Source organism: Theobroma cacao, chromosome 4, assembly GCF_053813885.1.
Source record: "Theobroma cacao isolate CCN51 chromosome 4, ASM5381388v1, whole genome shotgun sequence".
In the NCBI taxonomy this organism is placed as follows: domain Eukaryota; kingdom Viridiplantae; phylum Streptophyta; class Magnoliopsida; order Malvales; family Malvaceae; genus Theobroma; species Theobroma cacao.
This window is the reverse complement of record NC_142642.1, coordinates 36451-59938: the sequence shown is the minus strand read 5'-3', so window position 1 is coordinate 59938 and position 23488 is coordinate 36451. Positions and strand designations below refer to the sequence as shown.

At 41.8% G+C, this 23488-nt stretch overlaps 1 protein-coding gene across 1 annotated transcript; it reads right to left on the bottom strand.

Moving 5' to 3' along the window:
* Nucleotides 1–19280: 19280 nt before the first annotated feature.
* Nucleotides 19281–23147, bottom strand: LOC148763039 (uncharacterized). Its single transcript, XM_088805354.1, has 3 exons — nt 21680–23147; nt 20213–21055; nt 19281–19879 (listed from the first exon to the last, which is right to left on the bottom strand). The coding sequence occupies exons 1-3, from the start codon at nt 23145–23147 to the stop codon at nt 19281–19283; spliced, it is 2910 nt and encodes a 969-aa protein (XP_088661480.1).
* Between the last annotated feature and the right edge of the window lie 341 nt (nt 23148–23488).

The following is a 23488-nucleotide window of genomic DNA, read 5'->3' as shown; positions in this document are numbered from 1 at the left end:
TGATTCTCTCCTTCTTAATCCGCATGTGAAAAATTTTTGTGTTGCGCTCACCCTCCACTAACCATTTAATTCTGAATTTTTGCTGCCAAAATAATTCTTCAACACTGAGCTGATGATTAAGCTGGGCATAGGCTTTATTCATGGTAGCTCGGTTCTCCAGTGATTGCTTTTGTTGAAAAATTATTTCACAATTTGCAGCTCTTTGTTCTGCCACTTTCAAATTATGGAATATGTCTCCGAAAACCTCCTTATTCCACAGTTTCAGAGCTTGTTTTAGACGTCGTTGCTTCGCCCAGAAAGCTTGTAGTCCAGAGCCAACAAAGGGGGAAGTCCAATTCTGTTCCACGAACTTTTTAAAATCATGGTGGAGGGCCCAAGCATGCAGGAATCTAAAAGATGAAGGCATTCTCTCATGGTTCTTAGAGCAGGAAATCAGCAATGGACAATGATCTGATCCGTCCCTATTTAGGTGCTGTATACGTGTAGAAGAAAAAAAATTTGCCCAATGATGATTATAAGTCATTCTGTCCAGCCGTTGAAACATACGGTTATTAGTCCAAGTGAATGAGTTTCCTTCATAGCCACCATCCATTAATCCACAATCAAGCAAAGCAGTAGCAAAATCTTCCATAGAACCTGTATGTGGCACAGCTTCGTTCAACTGTTCTCCACTATTTAAAATGGCATTAAAATCACCCCCAACAATCCACGGTGAATGAATATTAATTGCCAAGCTCCTCAAGCAATCCCAAAGAACTAATCTCTCTGACCTGGTACATTTTGCATAGATGAAGGATGCCAACAGAGGGACTTCTAGCCATGGCATGCAGACATTGAACGTGGTCCAACAGCACTTCACAATTCATATCGAAAGAGTGAAATAACCATATTTTCTGGGAACAGTTCTTGAAGACTTTTTCAAAACCCAATTTTCTACGAATAAATTCTGCTTTTGAAGCGTCCATCATTGGCTCCAATATTACTAAAATTTTAATTTTGTGCAATAACTGAAATTTCTTGATCCTTCTGTGGATTACCACACTAGAAATACCCCTTACATTCCACACCAGTGCACTAATCATGATTGGGTTCTAGCTGCATAACTTACAGAGATGGAATCCTCATCAGAGATTCCATCATTTTCTCCCATTTCCACTGCTTTCTCTAAGGCTAGACTGATGATTTTCCCAATTGATGCTGCAGTATCTGAATGCCTCCTGCATCTCGCCAATGGATTCACTTCTATCTCCAAAGAGTGGCTACCCGAGAAGGAAGGGATGACACTTATTTCTTTATTATACCTACACTTACCTGAGGCGGACTCTGAAGTGGGCGGATTAGTTTCATTTCCTTCCAGTCTTTCACTTGAAGCGGCTCGAATATGGCCAGCTTGGTGTTGTGTTTGACTTTCACCTGCTCCTGCTAATGGACTGAACTCTCCACTCCCTTCTATCGTATCCACGGATATATTTTGGTCCCACGTCCCACTTTCTGACATTTGTTGTTGCTTCTCTTGCCTCATCACCTTAGCCTAGGCTAAAGGTTTTGCTTTCTCATTTTTCTGCTGCGGCATCTCTTCATGCACAGTTAAACTTAGCTCCCTTATATCCGTTGCTTGCTCTGATGGCTTTAAAAATTCATTTTTATAATGGTGATTTGTTCCTACACTTCCAGCTTTTTGCTGCGGTGTCTCTTCATGCATAGATAATGGTGATGCTCTGATGGCATCACTTTCAGTTTGAAGTTGCATCTGACTCGTACCCTCTTCCTCTGTTGGGACGTGCTTTCCACTCCCTTCGAGTGTATCCTCTGAGCTTTTCTGGTCCCCCGATCCATACTCAGTCATGTGCTGTCCTTTATCTTGCCAAAAAGCCGATTCTTGCGTTGTAGTTGTTATAACCAGCTTTCCCCTCTCCGATTTTTCCTTGTCTTTTTTATTCACCGTATTTTTCTATTGACCAATCATCGCTTGTTCCAAGGCTTCGTCTGAGTTGATTTGATCTCCTGTTTCCTTTTCTAATTGAGTGGCCCCATGTGGTGCAGGTGAAGCTTGTGTTGGATGCTGCAAGGGGTAAGTGTTTAAGTCTTGTATACTTGTAGTTACTTGCTTTGTGTCAAGAGTCAATTTCCCATCGCCAACAGTAGCTTTGTTTGAATTTTTTCCTTTGCCGGCTGAGTTGATGTTTGTTGGGTCCCGCTTGCTATGTTGTGTGGAAGGCCTATTTTCTGTTGGTACGAGTGCTCCCTCCTTCCCTGCTTGAGCTGTCACTTCCACTAGCTCTTGTCCCGACGCCTTGGCTGGCCGCTGCCTGTTCGCAGGTTGCAGACTGGGTCCTAACTTTCCGGCGATCGATTTTTGCTGAGTTCGTTCTTTTTGAATTTGCACTGCAGTATACTGCCCTTCAGACTCCTTTTGGTGACTCTTTATTAAATTTTTATTATTTTGACAGTTTTGTGGGTTCCCGTTTTCCTTTTCTGCATGAGTCTCACGTACTTCCATGTGATTTTGAGGCTGCCCATGCACCCCGTTTACGTGAAAAGTACCCTGCGCACTATCTCCCATGATCTGCAGATTTGCAGGGGGTACAGTTGCCAACTTAGCTCCCTCGAGTTTACCGTTATCGGACTCCTCTGCGCCAATCCATCGTACCTTCGTCGTTTCGCGGTGTAGACCTTCCTTGTCTCCTTCTTCGTTCTCTTCGTAGTTCTTCTTGTTAACTTCTTCCCTGGGGTTTGTAGTTCGAGTATGCTCTTCTTTTTTTTCTTCCGAGATAACGTGAAAGCGGTTCAACAGTAAAATATTTTCATCCTTGGATGCTTTTTCGGACCTCACTTCCTTGCCCTGCCGATCCTTAGCACCACTTGTACTGCCTTTGTTCACTGGTTGCCACTTTTGGTGGTGTTTAGTTGGTTCTTCAGGGGACATAATTTTTCCATTCTTTGGATTTTTTCTTTTTTCAGTATTTTGTCTTTTTTCCATAGTCGAGTCTCCATACTCTTCGAATCCTACCCTTTTTCCCCTACCGTCTGGTTTGGAGGAAGGAGGCTTGGTAGTCCCATATGGTCTAGCTTTGTTGCCCAGTACTATACAGTCTATTTCTTTGTGGCCAACGTGACAACAATGGTCACAGTAAGCTGGCATTTGAGCAAATTCCACCCTTTGAGAATAACCATTCGTTACTGTGCCCATTTCCCTGTTTTGGACCACTATCCAAACTTGGTCCATCATTGATTTTCTGCAGTCGTATTCTACGCATACTCAAGCTACGCTTGGTCGAGACCCGTTGGGCGTTGCTTCATCAACAAATAATGGTTTGCCTACCGTTTTTGCAATTAATAACAGAGCTGATTTCTCAAATAGATGAGCTTTGAGGTTGGGGAAAGAAATCTAAACCGGAACCACAGCTGACTCATTCTCTGGTTCGAACTCCAAAGTCCATTTGAACACCCTCATTTTTTGATTTGCTATAAACTAGTTCTGTTTTGTCCAAATCCGGTTACAGTCTTGTTCGTTGCACAAGTGGATGAGAACGTGCTTATAGTCTAGCCATCTGACTTCATAAGCCCCCATAAGACCTATCCCTTTAAACGCAGCTTTTACATCTTGCAACTTTGGCATCTTGGAAAACTTGCCCACAAGGGATCTTTTGAATGGTTGTGCCAAGGTTTGTATCTCATCTTCAAAAAAGGATGCAGCAGGTCTGTCCTTATACACAAAAGGTTCTCTGGTAAGTGGCACCACCGGAGGTTTTTCTCCGGTTATAATAGAAAGGAACGACTTTTTCTGAGATCGGGTCGAGGATGGTGGCTGAGTTTGGGGTTTTGTGACCTGATAATGGCCATGGGGCTGTGGAAGCTGTGAGTGTTTGGACTAGGTGGAGGGTGAGGGTGTTGTAGGGGAGGGTGCCGACGGTTGTGCTGCGGGTGGCGGCGGAAGGGCTGCCGGGAGGGGTTGGTGGGGGTCCGGTGGTCGGCCAGAGGGCAATCCTTGCAAGTTGGGGAAGGATGGGAACTCATGTTGGTTGAGAGCGTTTTGCATTTTTTTTTTTGGTTTTTGGTTTAGGGTTTAGGGTTTTTTTTTTTTAAGTTGGAAGTTCTCGCAAGACCCAGCTATCCTATTAAATTTTATTAATTATCGAAAAATGAAGGACAGTAGGGAGGGGGGCATAAACCGAACCTCCAGAATTACATGAGATTGAGAAGAGTTAAGAAAAATACCTAATGAGGAAAATGTAATTTTATGTGCATATTTGTGAATGCAAACATAAAATTGAAACACTTTCCTGTTACAAGAGTTTAAATAATTACTAAAGAAAAAGGCGCAAAAATAAATTAGGAGTACTACTCCTTTACATTTATTTGAATCGTACATACGGTAAATTTAATTTGTCTAACCTAATAAATTCTTTAAGCTTACCTTCTACTTGCGCAAATACCTGTAGGTTTTGGTGCGTATGCCTCTGGTTGGACAGATAGTCTGCAGCCTAGTTCCCTTCTCTGTGGATATGTGAAATCCGGAAAGAGAAAGCGTTCAAACATTTTCGGATGGAGGCTAACAAATATCTAGTCTGAGATGAACCCTGATGTCCCTCTTGTATCATTTGTACAACTACCTGTGCATCCATTTCTATCCAAACTCTAGATACGTTGTACTTAATACATAAAAGCAGACCCCGATGTAATGCCATTAACTCTGCCTGTAATGAATTATGAGGTCCAAAATTTTCAGAGAAAGCAAAAATCATATTACCTGTATGGTCTCTAAGAAGACCACCACCACCAGCATTCTGGAATGTATCTTTAGAACTACCATCGACATTCAGCTTAAATTCATCAATCAATGGACGATGCCAGTAAATAATTTTTGACGGATCCTGGTTCTTTCGATCAAAACGGAAACCCCAATGTGTAGCAATATCAAGGTCACCTCGCCATTGCCATTGGCGTAACAAAGAACCCTGAAACAGCTGCCTTAACAATTTCATAATACGCCAAATAATTCTATCCGGATACATTCCAAGGCCTCTATGCTTAGCATCATTTCTTTCAACCCAAAAGAAACCAAAAAATCAGCAAAGGTAATAAGATTCGAATTTGTCCAGGTTTAGTGTAATCCCCAGAATAATACCAAGCATGAATAATTTGCATAACATTGTTAGGGTTACGAACAGATATTTGAAAGAATTTCGCAAAATAATTCCAAACCTGTTGTGCAACCGAACCATCCCAAAATACATGCATAACCGTCTCTTCCGACCGGCAACAAAGGCATTTCGATGCTAATTGGAAGCCTTTTGATTTCATCCGTAACTCCACAGGAATCCAATTATTCACTAATCGCCATAAGAAAAATGAGACAGTAAGTGGGATACTTGTGTGCCAAAAGAACTTACCTAATGGATGACTAGGTTGTCTTTGGCGAAGTATTTCCCGTGCACTCTTGGTAGAAAAGTCTCCATTAGGCGTTAAAGCCCAATATGCTGCATCCTCTTGTAAAGAACTTATAGGGATCTTTAATATCTCATTCACGACATTAGTTGGCAATACAGCTCTCAGCTTGTTAACATCCCACTCATTATTATGAAAAAAATAATGAACTTTAATCATGGAATTAGAAAATAAGGGGAAAGAGTTTACCAGTGAGTCATCTCCAAACCAAATATCATGCCAAAAAAATAAATCTCCTTTCCCAAGCCGCCACCTTATCTGTTTCCCTGTTATGTCTCTCCCAATGAGCATTCTCTTCCATGTAGGTGAATCATGTGGTTTAGAAGTCACTTTGTGAGGTAGTTGGCCAATATAGTATCTAGCTCTCATATATCGAGTCCACAAGTTACTACAAGTTTGGAATCTCCACCATAGTTTCGCAGAGAAAGCCTCAAAAACATCCGTCAAATTACGAATACCCAACCCACCTTCTGAACAAGGTAATGCTATTTTTCCCCATGCCGTCCAATGCATCTTTTTACTATCCAATGAACCTCCCCAAATAAAAGAATTAAAAATTCTCTCAATTCGTTCAATAACAATCACAGGCGGCTTAAGCACTTGGAGCAAATAAATCGACATAGATGACAAAACACTTCGTAATAAAGTAATACGCCCACTTGGAGACAAAACTTTATTCTCCCATCCTGTAATGCGATCCCGGATCTTATTGATAAGGGAATCAAACAGCAACACCTTCTTAGGTCCCTTATACAAAGGAGCTCCTAAATATGTGATGGGTAATTTTGTTTGCTGAAATCCTGTGGCTTGAGCTATAATCTGGCATATCGAGCTAGACACACTGTTGGCTGTGATGAAGTTATTTTTGTTGGGATTAAGCTTCTGCCTTGAAATCTGTTCGTATTCCTGTAAGAACGTTAACACTTTCTGCAAGGCAGCTTTGCTTCCATTAGTAAAAATCATGACATCATCCGCAAAGGCAAGATGACTGATATTTATAGAGCATCCGGATTGATAATGCAATGAGCAGAATTGAGAGAATAAATTATTTAAACCACGAGATAGGTATTCAGCAGCAAGGATAAATAATAATGGTGAAATTGCATCTCCTTGTCGTAAACCCCTCTCAGATTTAAAATACCCAACTGATTGCCCGTTAATCAATAAAGAAAACCAGCAGTTCGAAATGCAGCGTTTAATCATGTCTATCCAATGAGCATTAAATCCAAATTTTTCCATCATCAGATATAAAAAATCTCAGTTTATCCTGTCATAAGCTTTCATCATATCAAGTTTTAAGACAACATTACCTCCTCTCGATTTATGATCCAGCTTACCAATCAATTACTGGGCCAGAAGTATGTTGTCACTGATCAGCCTACCTTTGACAAAGCCACTCTGATTTTCGGATATCAATGAAGGCAATACTGTAGATAAACGGTTTGCCAATAGCTTGGTGATAATTTTGTTGAGGACAGTGCATAAGCTAATAGGCCGAAAATCCTTCCATTGTATTGCATCTGATTTTTTGGGTAGTAAAATTAGAGTTGTAGATGTAACTCCTTTTGGCAGCCTTGCTCCTCTGAAAAAATCCTGAACAGCATAGAGCAGATCATTTGCAATGATACTCCAACAATGTTGGTAGAAGAGAGAGGAAAACCCATCAGGCCCTGCCACACTGTCTTTATCGATCCCAAAGACTGCCTCATTGACCTCAGACAGCGTAGGCACTGTACACAACAACTCATTATCATGGTCAGTTAATAAGCAAGGAATTAAGGAAGCATTGAACCTGGTGTTATCACTGCTGTCCACCTGTAAAAGATTAGAAAAATAATCCACTATTGCAGATTTAAGAAGCTTTTGATCCTCCACAATCGAACCATCATTATTTTCGATCCGAAATATAGAATTTTTCACTCTTTTCTTCTGCACTCTCATGTGGAAAAATCATGTATTATTTTCCCCCTCCACCAACCACTTAACCCCCGATTTTTGCTGCCAATACGCCTCTTCAACGCTGAGCAAATGATTGAGTCGAGCATAGGATAAATGCATGCTTTCACGGTTTGCAGGAGATTGGTCCTCCTGGAATCGTTTTTCACTCTCCTCGGCCTATTTCTCTGCTGCACATAAGTTGCTAAAGATGTCACCAAACACATATTTATTCCATCCTTTAAGTGCCTTTTTAAGTCTCTGCTGTTTCAACCAAAAAGCATTCATTCCGATTTCCTGCATCGGTAGATTCCAGTTATTAGCCACAAACTCTAAAAACCCATGATGTTTTATCCAACAGTGAAGGAACTGAAATGATGAAGGCCTCTGCACATTGGAGTTAGAACAGGAGATAAGTAGCGGGCAGTGATCTGAACCATCCCGGTTTAAATGCTGAATCCGAGTGGTAGAAAATTGAGAACCCCACTGTGAGTTATAAACAACCCTGTCTAATCTTTGAAACATATGGGAATTGGTCCACGTAAATTTATTGCCTTCAAATCCTGCATCCAACAACCCACAATCAAATAAAGCAGTTGCAAAATCTTCCATAGCTCTGATATGTGGGTCTGCTCCCAATAATCTTTCCTCCCTACTTAAAATCACGTTAAAATCTGCTGCAACAAGCCAAGGGTCTTGTACATCTGCTGCAATCATTCTTAAAAAACCCCATAAAGCATTCCGTTCCAGTCTAGTATATTTTGCATAAATAAAAAATGCTTGAATGGGAAAAGGAAGCCAAGGAAACGACAATTGAACATGCAAACCTTGTGGGTGGTCAAACCTGGTTTTGCATGTGATCCCATGCATCCAAAAAATCCAGATTTTTTTAGAACAATTAAAAGTCGCCCCATCAAAGCCTAGTTTCCTTCTGAAAAATTCAATTCTGGACACATTTACCATTGGTTCCAAAATCACCAAAACTTTTATTTGGTGCAGCAACTGCAGTTTTTTTATTCTCCTTTGGATTACTTTACCAGCCACTCCCCTCACATTCCAGAATAAAGCACTAATCATGGACAAGATCTGGTAGAGAATTGCTTTGAGATGGAATCGTCACAAGCTCCATCTGTCCCCGACTGATTTCCATTCTTGGAAGAATCTTCCTCTGAAGGAATGTAAGAAACATCACTATCAGATTTCCTTCTTCTGGCAATTGTAGGATAGTAGTCAAACTTATGGCTATCTGAATCTAGTTTAGAATCAACGTTACTCAATGATCTGCTACTATCCCTATCATGATTCTGCTGCTCGTTACCTCCAAAAAATTGGTTATCCAACATTTGTACTTCTTTGGCTGCATGATGGATCACAGATTAGGAAGGAATAAGGCTAGGTTCCTTGTTAAAGCAACAATATCCTTGTCATTTAAATACTGGAGATTCACAAGTGCTGCCAATAACATTTCCTGGGGAGGCATTCTTAGCGCAAAACTTATTAGAAGAAGAATGAACAGTGCCGAGTTGAAGACAACCATCTAGACTCACTGCCTCATTATTACCGAGTTGACTCATCTGTACATTTTCATTCCCAACATGCACCCTTGCAGCTTCCAAGCTTATGTGTTCTGACCCCCGTTTTGGACTCTCCGTATGGTGATCGACCTCCGATTCTTTTAGGACGTCCCCATGCACGTCCACTACTGAAGATAAACGATCCTCCAGTTGACGATTTTTCTTCTTCTTTACTTTTCAGGTCGTTACATGGCCTGCATGTACTACCCATTGAACCCCATCAAAGTCTCTTATATTCTGTACACTATCATAAGTGTCGTCACCAGTCTGCCAACTCTCCCCCATCATTGCCTGTGCCGATCGTCGAAAATCCCTATCATTTCCTGCACCGATAGCCACACTTCATTCCTTCGTTTGTTCTATCGAAACGCCCACTGGGTTAAGCTTTTGAGCTTCTAAATCTACTTCATCTTTCTTATTCGTAGCCTGAGGATCATCCAGATCCATCCCTTTTCCATACTTCTTCCTCGGTACCGACCCCACCATCGTTTGCTGCGTTTCTTTTGCCTTAGAAAAATTTTTTGGGTTATGCATATTACTGTTCCCCCTCTCTGTTCTCCCCTGTTCTACGTGATTCAACTGCACTTGTTCCTTCAACCCGCCGACCACATCAAACTAATTGGATATCGGTATCTGCACCTCTTTTCGGCTAGTTGGGGGGATGTTGATAGGTTTTGGATCATTTACTCCGCTCGTACCTGGCTTTTCCACCACCTGCCATTTTGTACTCTGTTTGGGTTCTATAAACTGAACTCGATCAGTTCCATTCCCATCCCTCATACCTTGTTCTCCTTCGATAGGCTTTTCCTTGCCTTCGTCATCCCCATTCCTCTTCATTCTCGTTTTCGTGGGCTGCAGTCGCTTCTCCGGTCGATGCCCCAACATTATACATGTCGATACGCCATGTCCCACATGGCAGCAGTGTGAACAATATTCTAGTAGCTTTGCAAAATCAACTTTTTGCATATATCCTCCTATCACAGATCCTGTTTTTCTATCCCGAGTCACAATCCAGACTTGATCAATGGGAGGCTTTTGGCAGTCATACTCGATGCACACCCTTGCAACACTTGGACGCGTTCCCTTCGCCGTGGCTTCATCGACCATCAATGGACGACCCACTGTCTTTGCTATCACCAGGAGGGCAAATTTCTCATATAAGTGTGCCCTTAGGTTTGGGAATGATATCCAGACTGGTACTAGTGAAGATTCCTTCTCCGGTTGAAAATTCGGAGTCCATTTAAAAACACACATTTTTTGATTCGAGATAAACCATACCTGTTTCAACCAGATCCGGTTGAGGTCATGTTCGTTTGAAAGTTGAATCAAAATATGCTTGTAGTCAAGCCATTTTATCTCGTACGCACCCACTAAGTCGATTCCTTTGAAAGCCATACGGATCTCGTTTATGCGCGGCATCCTAGAGAATTTTTCGATCATGGAGAACTTGAAAGGCTGCGCTAAAGTAGTGATTTCATCTTAAAAAAAAACCGCAGCCGGTCTGTCCTTGTACCAAAAAGGTTCACGGGTGGGGGGGATTAAAGGTGGCTTTTCCCCAGCCACCACACTCAAGAAGGACTTTTTTTGTGCACGAGGGGATATGGGTGGATTTTGAAGGTTGTTATTTGGCAAGCCGCCATTGTTGACTGGCGGTTGTAAATCTTTTGGGTCTGTGGGGTCTCTGTTGGTTCCATGCGGCATGATAAGTGACGAATCACCATGCGGGAATGGTAGTGGGGGATCCGGCGGCCTTCCAGTCGCCATTCCGTGAGGGTGAGGGAGGGGTGGAAAGTGCGAAAATTCCAAAGCGTTTTCCAGAGTGTTTTTTTTTTTAGGGTTTAGGGTTTAAGGGTTAGGGTTTAGGGGTTAGGGTTTAGGGTTGAGGGGTTAGGGTTGAGGGTTGAGGGGTTGAGGGTTGAGGGTTGAGTGTTGAGGGTTGAGGGTTTAGGGGTTAGGGGTTAGGGGTTAGGGTTTAGGGGTTGGGGGTTAGGGTTTGGGATTTGGGGTTCGGGGTTCGGGTGTTCGGGGTTCGGGGTTCGGGGTTTAGGGTTTAGGGTTTAGGGTTTTTTTTTTTTAAACTGGAAATTCACGCAGGGCCCAGCTACCCTGTTAGATTTTATTAATAACGATAAAATGGTACAAAGGAGGGGGGCATATACCGTACCTCCAAGTTACATGAGTTTGAGACTGAGTTGTAAAAGTACCTAGAGTGAGAAAATCCATCTTTCGTGCATAACTTTTGATGCTACTGGAAGATGGATATTTCTTACTGTTACATTGAAGCATTAATCTAGAATTAAACGTGAACCGTAAATTGTAGAAAAACCAAGCACCTTGGATGGAGTGTTCCATTTTATGATCGTATTTTAGTCTACCGTCGTAAGATTGGAACACTTCCATATTACAACATTCTATGTAAAAACTATAAAAATAAACGAGGAGTACTACTTCTTTACATTCCTTGAAAACGAACATAAGGTAAATTCAATCTATCTAATTTAAGCATACCATGTAGCTGACCTTGTGCTTCAGTGAATACACAAAGATTTGGATGATTGTGTCCTTCATTTGACAGATAATCTGCTGCTTGGTTGCCTTCTCGAAAGATGTGAGAAATTCGATAGGAAAGGCTGCTCAAGCACATCCTTATGGACTCCAATAGTTACCTTATGTCATGGGGCCCTTTTTTGGAATGTTGAATTAATTGAATCGCCACCAATGCATCCATTTCAATCCACAGCTTCTCTATATGATGCTCTTTGCACAAGAGAAGTCCACGAAGTAAGGCGTGCAGTTCAGCCTGCAAGGAATTACACTGGCCGATGTTCTCTGAGAAGCCAAAGATCAGCTTGCCTGTATGGTCTCGAAGCACTCCTCCACTATCTGCGTGCAGACCCTTCCGAGAGCTACCATCCACATTTAACTTATATTCACCTATGGATGGCTTTTTCCAATAAATAATTTGGGGAGGGGCATGTTGTTTAGGAGGGAAAAAAAGTCCCATCATTGCTGCAATATCTGTGTCTCCTTTCCATTGCCATTGTTGAAGCAGGGAGCCATCATATAACTGTCTACACAGTTTCGTGATTCGCCATATGACTCGATTTGGATACAATCCTGAGTGCCTGTGCTTTGCATCATTCCTTTCAAGCCATAAAAACCAGCAAATAAAAATTGGAAGCAAGACCCGAAAATGGCCCTTTCTGACATAATCACCAGAAAAATACCATGCCCATATAATTTGAGAAACATGTCGGGGATTCTGAGTATAGATTTGAAAGAGTTGTGCAAAGAAATTCCAAACCTGTTTCGTTACCGGATTTTCCCATAGGACATGAATTAAGGACTCTTCAGAGTTGCAGCAAACACACTTAGAAGCCAATTGAATACCTTTTTCCTTCATCCGAAGCTCAACTGGGATCCAATTGTGTAAGGTTTTCCATAGGAAAAAGGAAATCGATAAAGGTATGCTTCTGTGCCAGATGAAGGAGCATAATGCATTGGACGCTTGCCGCTGTCTGATCGTTTCCCAAGCACTCCTAGTGGAAAAATCCCCATTCGAAGTGAGAGTTCAATACGCGACATCCTCCTGGTACTTATCAAAAGGGACTTGTAATATCTCATCGACTAAAACCATAGGCAGAAAGGATTTCAATTTGTCCACATCCCATGTATCTCCATTATAAAAATGATTAACATGTGACATGTCATTCTGAAATTCAGGAAATGAGGCAGCCAAAGGTTTGTCTCCCATCCAACAGTCATGCCAGAAAAAAAGGTCCCCTTTACCTATTTTCCATCTAATATTTTGCAAAGCCATTTCTCGACCACTGATCATCCGTTTCCATACATGGGAATCGTGAAGCTTGGGTTGAATATGGTGGGGTATTCGGCCAAGGCAATATTTAGTTCTCAGAAATTGTGTCCATAAACTATTACCTGTTTGGAATCTCCACCATAATTTCAACGTGAATGCCGCACAGACATCTTCCAATTTTCGGATGCCAAGTCCCCCTTCTGCACATGGAAAAGAGATTTTTGCCCATTCCGCCCAATGCATTTTCTTGTTTTCAACTAAGTCGCCCCATAGGAAGCTATTGAACAGTTTATCAATTCTCTCAATTACTGTCACAGGTGGTTTAAGGACTTGCAGCAAATACATCGGAAGGGAGGAAAGAACACTTCTTAATAATGTAATACGGCCTCCTGGTGATAAAATCTTATTCTCCCACCCTGAAATACGATCTCAAATTTTTGAAATTAAAGAATAAAAAAGGAGTACCTTTTTTGGTCCTTTATGCAGTGGAGCTCCGAGATAGGTGACAGGGAGTGTTTTATGCTGAAATCCAGTTGTGTGAGAGATGATTTGCCTCCTAACGAGCGGGCAACCATTAACAGTGATAAAGCAGCTTTTCTGATGATTAACTTTTTGACCAGACACCTGTTCGTATTCCTGTAAAAAACTCAAAATCTTTTACAAAGCTGAACGACTTCCATTAGTGAATATAACAATATCATCAGCAAAGGAAAGGTGGCTAATAGGCATCTGGCAACCTGATAAATATTGCAAAGAACTGTAGCAGCTAAACAAATGATTGAGTCCTCGAGATAAGTAGTCAGCAGCCAAAATAAAAAGCATAGGGGAGATGGAGTCACCTTGTCGTAATCCCCTCTCAGATTTGAAATAACCCACCAAGGAGCCATTGATCAGTAAAGATAACCAGTAGTTAGAGATGCAAGATTTTATCATGTTTATCCAATGAGCATTAAATCCAAAGTGTTCCATCATTAAGTATAAGAAATCCCAATTCAAGCGGTCATAAGCTTTGGCCATATCAAGTTTAAGAACCACATTACCTCCCCTCGATTTAGCATCAATCTTACCGATAAGTTCATGAGCTAACAAGATGTTGTCACTGATAAGGCGACCATTGACAAAACCGCTCTGATTTTCCGAAATGATGAGTGGTAGAATTTTGGATAAACGGTTCGCCAAGAGTTTAGTTACTATCTTATTTAAGACAGTGCATAAACTAATTGGACTGTAATCGCTCCAGTGGCAGGCATTTGGCTTTTTAGGAAGCAGTACTAATGTTGTGGAAGTGACGCCCCGTGGGAGAGGGGATCCTCGAAAAAAATCCAACACTGCATCGAGAAGGTCATGTTTGATGATATCCCAACAATGTTGATAGAAAAGAGATGAAAAACCATCCGAGCCAGCCACACTGTCCTTGTTAATATTAAAGACTGTTTCCTTGACTTCTTGAAGTGATGGTGCTGCACATAAGAATTCGTTATCAGCAGAGGAGATAATCCGAGGAATTAAAGAGGGGTCAAACCTGGAATTATCACAATTTTCTGCCTGCATTAGATTGCGAAAGAAATCAGTGGCAGACTTTTGGATGGAGTGGGTATCATCAAATACATTTCCTTCTGAGTCTTGAATCTGAAAAACGTGACTTCTCACTCTCTTTTTCCTCATCCTCATGTGAAAGAATTTGGTGTTGCTTTCACCCTCCACTAACCATTTAACACTGAATTTTTGTTGCCAAAAAAGCTCCTCAATACTCAACTGACGATTCAATTTGGTATAAGCTTTGTGCATGAGATTCCTATTAGTCAAGGAAGGATTATGTTGAAATTCGATTTCTCTCTTTTTTGCCTCTTCTTCAGCCAATCGTAGCTTCTCAAATATATCCCCAAAGATATGTTTGTTCCACCATTTTAAGTCCCTTTTTAGCCGCTGCTGTTTGAACCAAAAAGTAGATAATCCCGAGCCTTGAAGTGGAGTTTGCCAGCTTTTTGTAATAAACGGAAGAAAATCATGATGTTTCGTCCAAGCATGTAAGAACCGAAAAGTTGAAGGACCTTTTTGACTGGCGGTATTACATGAGATTAATAGTGGACAATGATCCGACCCATCCAGGTTCAAATGCTGCACTCGAGTGGAAGAAAAACATTGAGCCCATTCCGGATTATAGACCACTCTATCCAGTCGTTGGAACATGTGATTGTTAGTCCACGTGAAACTGTTCCCTTCAAAACCCGCATCAACTAATCCGCAGTCAAACAGAGTTGAAGCAAAATCCTCCATGGAGCCAACATGGGGAGCAGCTCCATTCAATCGTTCTACTGTACTCACAATTGAATTAAAATCACCACCCACCATCCATGGTCCCTGCATATCCAAAGATAACAAACGCAGACTATTCCAGAGCTCCGATCTTTCTTGTCTAGTGCACTTAGCATAAACAAAGGAAGTAAAAATAGAATGGGGCAGCCATGGCAAGGTTATTTTCCCATGCAAGAATTGTGCATGATCAATAAGAATTCATAACTAAGTTCCTCAAAAGAAAAGACCCAGATTTTGTGTGAGCAATTACTTACCGCTTTGTCAAAACCAAGTTTCCTGCGGAAATATTCAGCTCTTCGTATATGTACCATTGGCTCTAAGATCACCATCAATTTTATATTGTGCATCATTTTTAATTTTTTCAGGCGTCTTTGTACCTCAATTCCTGCCACTCCCCTCACATTCCAAATGAGGCAGCTAATCATGGAAAGGTGTGAAAAGAAGTCTTCATTGAGATGGAATTTTCTGTTTCTGCTCCATCTTTTCCTTCCAAATATTCTGAGACATTCATGGAATTCAAATTATCCGGAGAATAGAGAGAGCTATCCGAATTCCTCCTTCTGATGACACGTGGGTGATTGTCCAACTTGTGGCTCTCTATAGCCGCTTGGAAATGCATGAGGGGGTGCACGTTGGTTCCCATTCTTCTTTCCTGTTCTGGGTTACTACAAGCAGCTTCATTAGAAGGGATTGAGCTATTTTCGGTATTAAAGACACAGTTACCTTGTTCAGGCCGTGAATTGTTTAAGCCACCGCTCTCCTCTATATCCGTCAATCCTTTGTCAAGTAAGTGATGTTTTTTCTTTTCATTTTTCTGCCCTGCTGCGGGGGGAACAAAATCCAAGGAAAATCTATCATCATCAACATTCATCACTAGGACCAAGCTGGCTAAAACCGGCTTGGCTTTCTTTTTCAATTTTTGTTTCCTGATCGTTATACGATGGCCAATTTGAGCCGGCTCCCGCAAGGAGACATGTGTTTGGTTCTCCACTGTAGTTGACCCCGCCTGACTTCCTGTCTCTATTTCTGAATTTCTCTGGCATTCTTCGTGCGGTATAGGCACCACCTGTGATTGTGTCTTAAAGAAATATTTGTTTGAATTCTCCGCTGTACCCTCTTGCTCCGTTTGTTGCACCAAAGTCCCATCATCTGCAGGTTCTGTCATTTCCTCATCCTTTTCACTGTGGAACCCATCTTTTTTGCTCCTTTTGCCGTGAAAAATTTGAGAAAGAATAGTATTTGTTCTGCCCACTACAGAATATTCTGATATTTCCTTTTCCCTCCGGCCTTTCTGGTTTGACTTTGCATCCCGTTTTCATGAAGAGTGGCCTGTCCTTCCCTTGGCGTGAGCTGCACTCCCTCGATATTTCCACTGAGGAGCTGCGTTCTTTTTCCATGTAAAGAAGTCTCCACAGCATGCAGACTTGCTTCTGCTACTCCATCAGTCGGCTTTTGCCTAGATTTGATTTTATTTTTGTTATTTAAAGCATTTACCGTACGCTCCCTTTCCATTTCTGCATGGTGATCCCGTTCTTCGACGTGTTTTTGGGGTTGACCATGCAACCCATAACCATGAAAAGTCATTTGAACTCCATCCTCTTCCGTCTGTAATGTTGCAGAAAGTACTGCTGCCGTCACTGCTCCCTCGAGTTTGTCGTTTCTGTTTTGGTCCTCAGCTCCTCTCCGCCGCTCCTCCGTCGCATCACGGTGCAAGCATCTCAGTTCTCCACCTTTATCCTTCTCAGAATTCTGTACCAAACTCTCTCCAGTTGGTTTGATTGGACCCGAGCCCTTTACTTGTGCCGGCGTTTTCGTCTCTCTTAAGCCTCTACACTGCGCAGCCGCGACTGGCATCACTTCTTCATTTCGTTTTATTTCGATAACTTGAGTTTTTTTTCACCGTTCATCAACATCAACCGGCGTACTCGAAGCAAACTGTTTTCCTGCATTTGAACTGTTCCCCGATTCCGTTTTACTCTGTTTTTCGCATTCCTTTTCCTGTAGCTTTTCCATCACGCCGAATCGGTTTGAAGTTTGCACGAAGTCCTCTTCCTCGACTTGAGATGCTATCTCGATGCCCTTGGCATCCTTTGCTCCACTGCTGCCACCTTTATGAACCACTTGCCATGTTTTCACATGTTTTGTAACTGCCATTCGTGCATCTGCCTTTCTTTTTTCGACATCCATCCCCCCGACTTCTTTTTTCGGATTCATCACCTCCGCCTCCATTGTGCGATTAACAGCTGGGTTGCCTTGGGAATTGCCACTTGGTTTTTCAGTCAATTTTTGCTTAAAAGTCCCCGATTTTTGCCCTAGCACTAGACAGTGTTCCATCCCATGACCCACATGACATCAATGGTTGCAGTACTAGGGCATGGGGGCGAAATCCACTTTCTGCAAATATCCTCCCATGACATCCTCGGAACCTCTTTTGCTTGTAACTATCCATACACTTTTGATTGGCGATTTTAAGCAATCGTACTCGATGCAGACTCTTGCGACACTCGGCCTTGTCCCATTTGCTGTTGCTTCATCAACGCCGAGGGGGTTCCCGATGGCTTTAGCGATCAAAAGCAACGCTGACTTCTCGAAGAGGTGAGCTCTAAGATTTGGGAACGAAATCCAAACTGGGACGATGGAAGACTCCTTATCCGATTCAAAATTCGGCGTCCCCTTAAACACCCTCATTTTCTGTTTTGCTATAAACCATGTTTGCTTTGTCCAGATTCTGTTAAAGTCTTGTTCGTTTGACAAATGGATTAAAACATGCTTGTAGTCCATCCACCGAATATTGTAAGCACCCGATAACCCCAAACCAACAAAAGCTTGCCTTATCTCCACCAGCCGTGGCGTACGTGAGAATTTTCCGACTATAGAGAATCTGAATGACTTTGCCAAGGTTTCAATCTCATCTTCGTAAAAACGAACAGCAGGTTTGTCCTTGTAACGGAAAGTTGCTCGAGTTGGAGGAATCACGGCTGATGTCGCTGCAGTAACGATAGAGAGAAAGGATTTTTTTACAGATTTGGGAGAGACAGGATGTTGGTGCTGGATCTGCAGATTAGGAACTCTGTCTTCTACGTTTGATGGGTTCGGGTTTTGGGGCCAAATGGTTGGTGGGTTTCTAGCCGACACCTGGGGGGGAGGAATTGAGGCTGCCGGCGACTGGTTGGGAGGGTCGGGCGGCCGGCCAGAGGCCAGGTCGTGAGCACTTGGGAGGCTGGGGAAATCGCATGAGTTGAGAGCATTTGTCATTTTTTTTTGGTTTTGTTTGGTTTAGGGTTTAGGGTTTAGGGGTTAGGGGTTTGGGGTTAGAGGTTAGGGTTTAGGGTTTAGGGGTTAGGGGTTTAGGGTTTAGGGTTTAGGGTTAGGGGTTAGGGTTTAGGGTTTAGGGTTTAGGGTTTAGGGTCTAGGGTTTTAGGGTCTAGGGTCTAGGGTCTAGGGTCTAGGGTCTAGGGTCTAGGGTTTAGGGTCTAGGGTTTGGGGTTTGGGGTTTGGGGTTTGGGGTTTAGGGTTTTGGGGGTTGGGGGTTGGGGGTTGGGGGTTGGGGGTTGGGGTTTGGGGTTTGGGGTTTGGGGTTTAAGGTTTGGGGTTTGGGGTTTTGGGGTTTGGGGTTTGGGGTTTGGGGTTTTGGGGTTTGGGGTTTGGGGTTTGGGGTTTGGGGTTTGGGGTTTGGGGTTTGGGGTTTAGGGTTTCGGGTTTGGGATTTCGAGTTTCGGGTTTAGGGTTTCGGGTTTCGGGTTTCGGGTTTCGGGTTTCGGGTTTTGAGTTTCGGGTTTCGGGTTTAGGGTTTCGGGGTTAGGGGTTAGGGGTTAGGGGTTAGGGGTTAGGGGTTAGGGTTTAGGGTTTAGGGTTTAGGGTTTAGGGTTTAGGGTTTAGGGTTTAGGGTTTAGGGTTTTTTTTTTTTTTTTTTTTTTTTTTTTTTAAACTGGAAATTCCCGCAGGGCCCAGCTACCCTGTAATTATTTTATTAATAATTGTAGTCAAGTACAAAAGGGGAGGGGGACCGAAACCTTACCTCCAGAATTACATGAGTAGGAGATAGAATCGAAAAAACACTAAAGGTAGGGAAATCTAATTTACGTGCATAACTAATGATGCTACAATAAAATAGAGATCGCCTACTATTACAGAGAGACAAGGAATTAAAATAACTAGAGAGATAAATAAGGAGTACTACTCCTTTACAATTATTTAAATCGAACATAGGGTAAATTTAGTCTATCTAGCTTAAGAATACCAAACAATTCGCCTTGAGCTTCAGTAAACACACAAAGATCCTGATGTGAATATCCTTTGTTTGACAGAAAATCCGCTGCTTGGTTACCTTCACGAAAGATATGTGATATTCTATACGAGATGACTCGTAAGCATTTCCTAATGGATTCTAACAAATACCGGATATCATGGGACCCTTTTTGGGATTGTAGGATCATCTGAATAACCACTAGTGCATCCATTTCTATCCACAGATTATCTATATGTCGTTCTTGGCATAAGAGTAGTCCTCGAAGTAAAGCTTGCAGTTCCGCCTGTAAAGAATTACGAGGTCCAATATTTTCTGAAAAACCAAAAACGAGTGTACCTGTGTGATCACGGAGTACCCCTCCACTTGCTGCATTTTGACCATTCCGTGAACTACCGTCTACATTCAATTTGTATTCACCTATTGCTGGCTTTATCCATTGAATAATTTTAGGGGGAGCCCTGTATTTGGGAGGGAAATAGAAACCCCACTTGACTGCTATGGCTGTATCACCTTTCCACTGCCATTGACTTAAGAGAGAGCCTGCATGTAATTGTCTCAATAATTTCATAATACGCCATATCACTCTGTCAGGATACATACCCAGATGTCTGTGTTTTGCGTCGTTTCTTTCCAACCATAGAAACCAGCATATAAAAATTGGAAGTAAAATGCGGATATGCCCCTTTTTAGTGTAATCACCAGAATAATACCATGCCCAAATTATTTGAGAAACATGATGAGGATTGGAAATGTTGAATTGAAAGAATTTAGAGAAAAAAATCCAAACCTGTTTTGCTACTGGATTTTCCCACAGAACATGTATTAAGGATTCCTCAGCATTGCAACATACACATTTAGAGGCGAGATGAATACCTTTTTCCTTCATTCGAAGTTCCACCGGAATCCAATTGTTTAATACTCTCCAGAAAAAGAAAGAGATAGATAAGGGAATGCTTTTATGCCAACTAAAGGATCCCACAACATTTGGAGATTGCCTCTGCCTGATTTCCTCCCAAGCACTCAATGTGGAAAAATCACCATTGGAAGTTAAAGCCCAATAAGCTACATCCACCTGTGATCTATCGAAAGGGATCTGCAAAATCTTATCAATTAAGCTCCTCGGCAAATGTAAAATCAATTTATCCACATCCCAGTTTTCACCAGTATAAAATTCATGAACAAGAGACATATCATTTTGAAATGAAGGAAATGAAGTTACCAAAGGTTGGTCACCCATCCAACAGTCATGCCAGAAAAAAAGCTCCCCTTTACCTATCTTCCATCGTGTGTTCTGAATTGCAACATTCCGCCCCACTATCATCCGTTTCCACACTTGAGAGTCATGGAGTTTCGGTTGCACATAGTGGGGTATTCGGCCAAGGCAGTATTTAGTCCTAAGAAACTGTGTCCATAGGCTATTGCAAGTTTGAAATCTCCACCATAATTTTAATGTGAATGCCTCAAAAACATCAGTCAGTTTCCTGATTTCTAATCCCCCTTCCGAACATGGATAGGTGATTTTATGCCAAGCCGCCCAATGCATCCGTTTACTTTCATTCGAATCTCCCCAAAGGAAGCTATTGAAAAGCCGTTCTATTTTTTCAATTACTAACATCGGAGGTTTTAGGACTTGCAGCAAGTACATTGGGAGAGATGATAGAACACTTCTCAATAATGTGATTCGGCCCCCAGGTGATAAGATCTTATTTTCCCAACCTGAAATGCGATCTCGAATCTTAGTGATTAAAGAGTCAAACAAGAATACCTTCTTAGGACCTTTGTATAGAGGAGCTCCGAGATAGATGACTGGAAGTGTTTTATGGTGGAAGCCAGTGGTATGGGATATAATTTGTCACCTCGATATCGCACATCCATTAGCTGTGATAAAACAACTTTTCTGGTGATTAATCTGCTGTCCTGACACCTGTTCATATTCCTGTAAAAAAATCATAATTCTCTGCAAGGCTGAACGGCATCCGTTAGTGAAAATAACTATATCATCAGCAAAAGACAAGTGACTGATAGGCATTAAACAACCAGACAAATAAGTCAAAGAACTGTAGCGACTGAATAAATTATTAAGTCCCCTTGATAAATAGTCTGCAGCCAATATAAATAGTAAAGGGGAGATCGAATCTCCTTGTCGCAGTCCCCTTTGAGATTTAAAATATCCCACCAAAGATCCATTGATAAGCAAGGAAAACCAGCAATTAGAGATGCATGCTTTAATCATATTAATCCACTGTGTATTGAACCCAAAATGCTCCAGCATTAAATAAATAAAATCCCAATTTAACCGATCATATGCTTTTGCCATGTCAAGTTTTAAAACCACATTACCTCCCCTCGATTTAGCATCCAGTTTACCGATAAGCTCCTGTGCTAGAAGAATATTATCACTGATGAGCCGCCCATTAACAAAACCACTTTGGTTCTCTGAAATAACTGATGGGAGAAATTTGGATAATCGGTTTGCCAAGATTTTGGTAACTATCTTGTTTAAGACAGTACACAAACTAATGGGGCGAAAATCACTCCATTGGCATGCATTCGACTTTTTAGGTAGTAGGACTAATGTCGTGGAAGTAACACCGCGCGGGAGTGAGGACCCTTTGAAAAAATCCAGCACTGCTTTTAAAAGATCTTGCTTGATTATTTCCCAACATTGCTGGTAAAAAAATGATGTAAAACCATCCGGGCCTGCAACACTGTCTTTATTAATACTAAAAACTGCGTCCTTGATTTCCTGAACTGATGGTTCTGCACACAGAAAATCATTGTCAGCAGTAGAGATAATCTGAGGAATAATGGAGGAGTCAAACCTGGATATATCATACTGTTCTGCCGTCAACAAATTTTGAAAGAATTCAACAGCTGAATTTTGGATTAAATGGGGTTCTTCAAACACATTCCCCTCCTGATCTTGAATCCGAAATATATGACTTTTCATTCTTTTTTTCCGCATCCTCATATGAAAAAAATTGGTATTACGCTCCCCTTCGACCAACCATTTAACACCAGATTTTTGTTGCCAAAAAAGTTCTTCAATACTTAACTGCCGGTTAAGTTTAGCATAGGCCTTTTGCATCAAATCTCTATTAGTTGCTGAGGGGTTCTGCTGAAAATTCAATTCTCTTTGTTCAGCTTCAGTTTCGGCCAAACGGAGGGTTTTAAAAATATCTCCAAAAACCTGCTTATTCCACCACTTTAAATCTCTCTTCAAGCGCTGTTGTTTCGTCCAAAAAGCCATCATTCCGGATGCTTGAATAGGTGCGTTCCAACTTTTCTCTACAAAAGGAAGAAAGTTATGATGTTTTGTCCAGGCATGTAAAAATCTAAATGTAGAGGGACCCCTTTGAGTTGTGTTGGAACAGGAGATGAGAAGTGGACAATGATCTGACCCATCTCGATTGAGATGCTGGACCCTGGTGGAGGAGAAAAATTCAGCCCATTCATGGTTGTATACCACCCTGTCAAGCCTTTGAAACATGCGGTTATTAGTCCAAGTGAAAGCATTTCCCTCAAACCCTGCATCCAATAGTCCACAATCAAGCAAAGCAGCAGACAAGTCTTCCATAGATCCATCATGGGGAATAGCACCGTGCAACCGTTCATCAACGCTCACTATGGAGTTAAAATCTCCTCCCACCATCCACGGTGCCTGCATGCCATCCGAGATTATTCGCATACTGTTCCAAAGTTCCCTTCTCTCAATCCGGGTACACTTTGCATATACAAAGGAAGCATAAACTGAATGAGAGAGCCATGGAAGGGACAACTTCACATGCAAGCATTGGATCTGGTCCATCACAACTTCACAGCTTAACTCATTAGAATAAAAAAGACATATTTTATGAGAGAAATTTGAAAGAGCATTATCAAAGCCTAGTCTTCTTTTGACGTAATTTATTTTACTGGTATGAACCATAGGCTCTAAAACTACCAACAACTTGATATTATGCATCAACTTTAATTTTTTCAGCCTTCTTTGCACTACTATATCAGCAATGCCACGGATATTCCAAAGCAGACAATTTATCATGGATAAGTGTGGAGAGAAGGAATCCTTGAGATGGAATCATCTGTTGCCGCTCCATCTTTTACCTCTAAAGGTTCTGATGCATTCATGGAATTCCAATTGTCAGAAGA

What these genes read in the sequence shown, in the direction of transcription:
- LOC148763039 (XM_088805354.1), bottom strand. Translation starts at nt 23,147, where the DNA reads ATGGACCAGATCCAATGCTTGCATGTGAAGTTGTCCCTTCCATGGCTC. An exon ending in GGATGCTAAATCGAGGGGAG is followed by an intron (nt 21,056 to 21,679) that starts GTAATGTGGTTT and finishes ATCGCATTTCAG; the next exon opens with GTTGGGAAAATAAGATCTTA. An exon ending in ACTTCGAATGAAGGAAAAAG is followed by an intron (nt 19,880 to 20,212) that starts GTATTCATCTCG and finishes AATTACATGCAG; the next exon opens with GCTCTCTCTTAAGTCAATGG.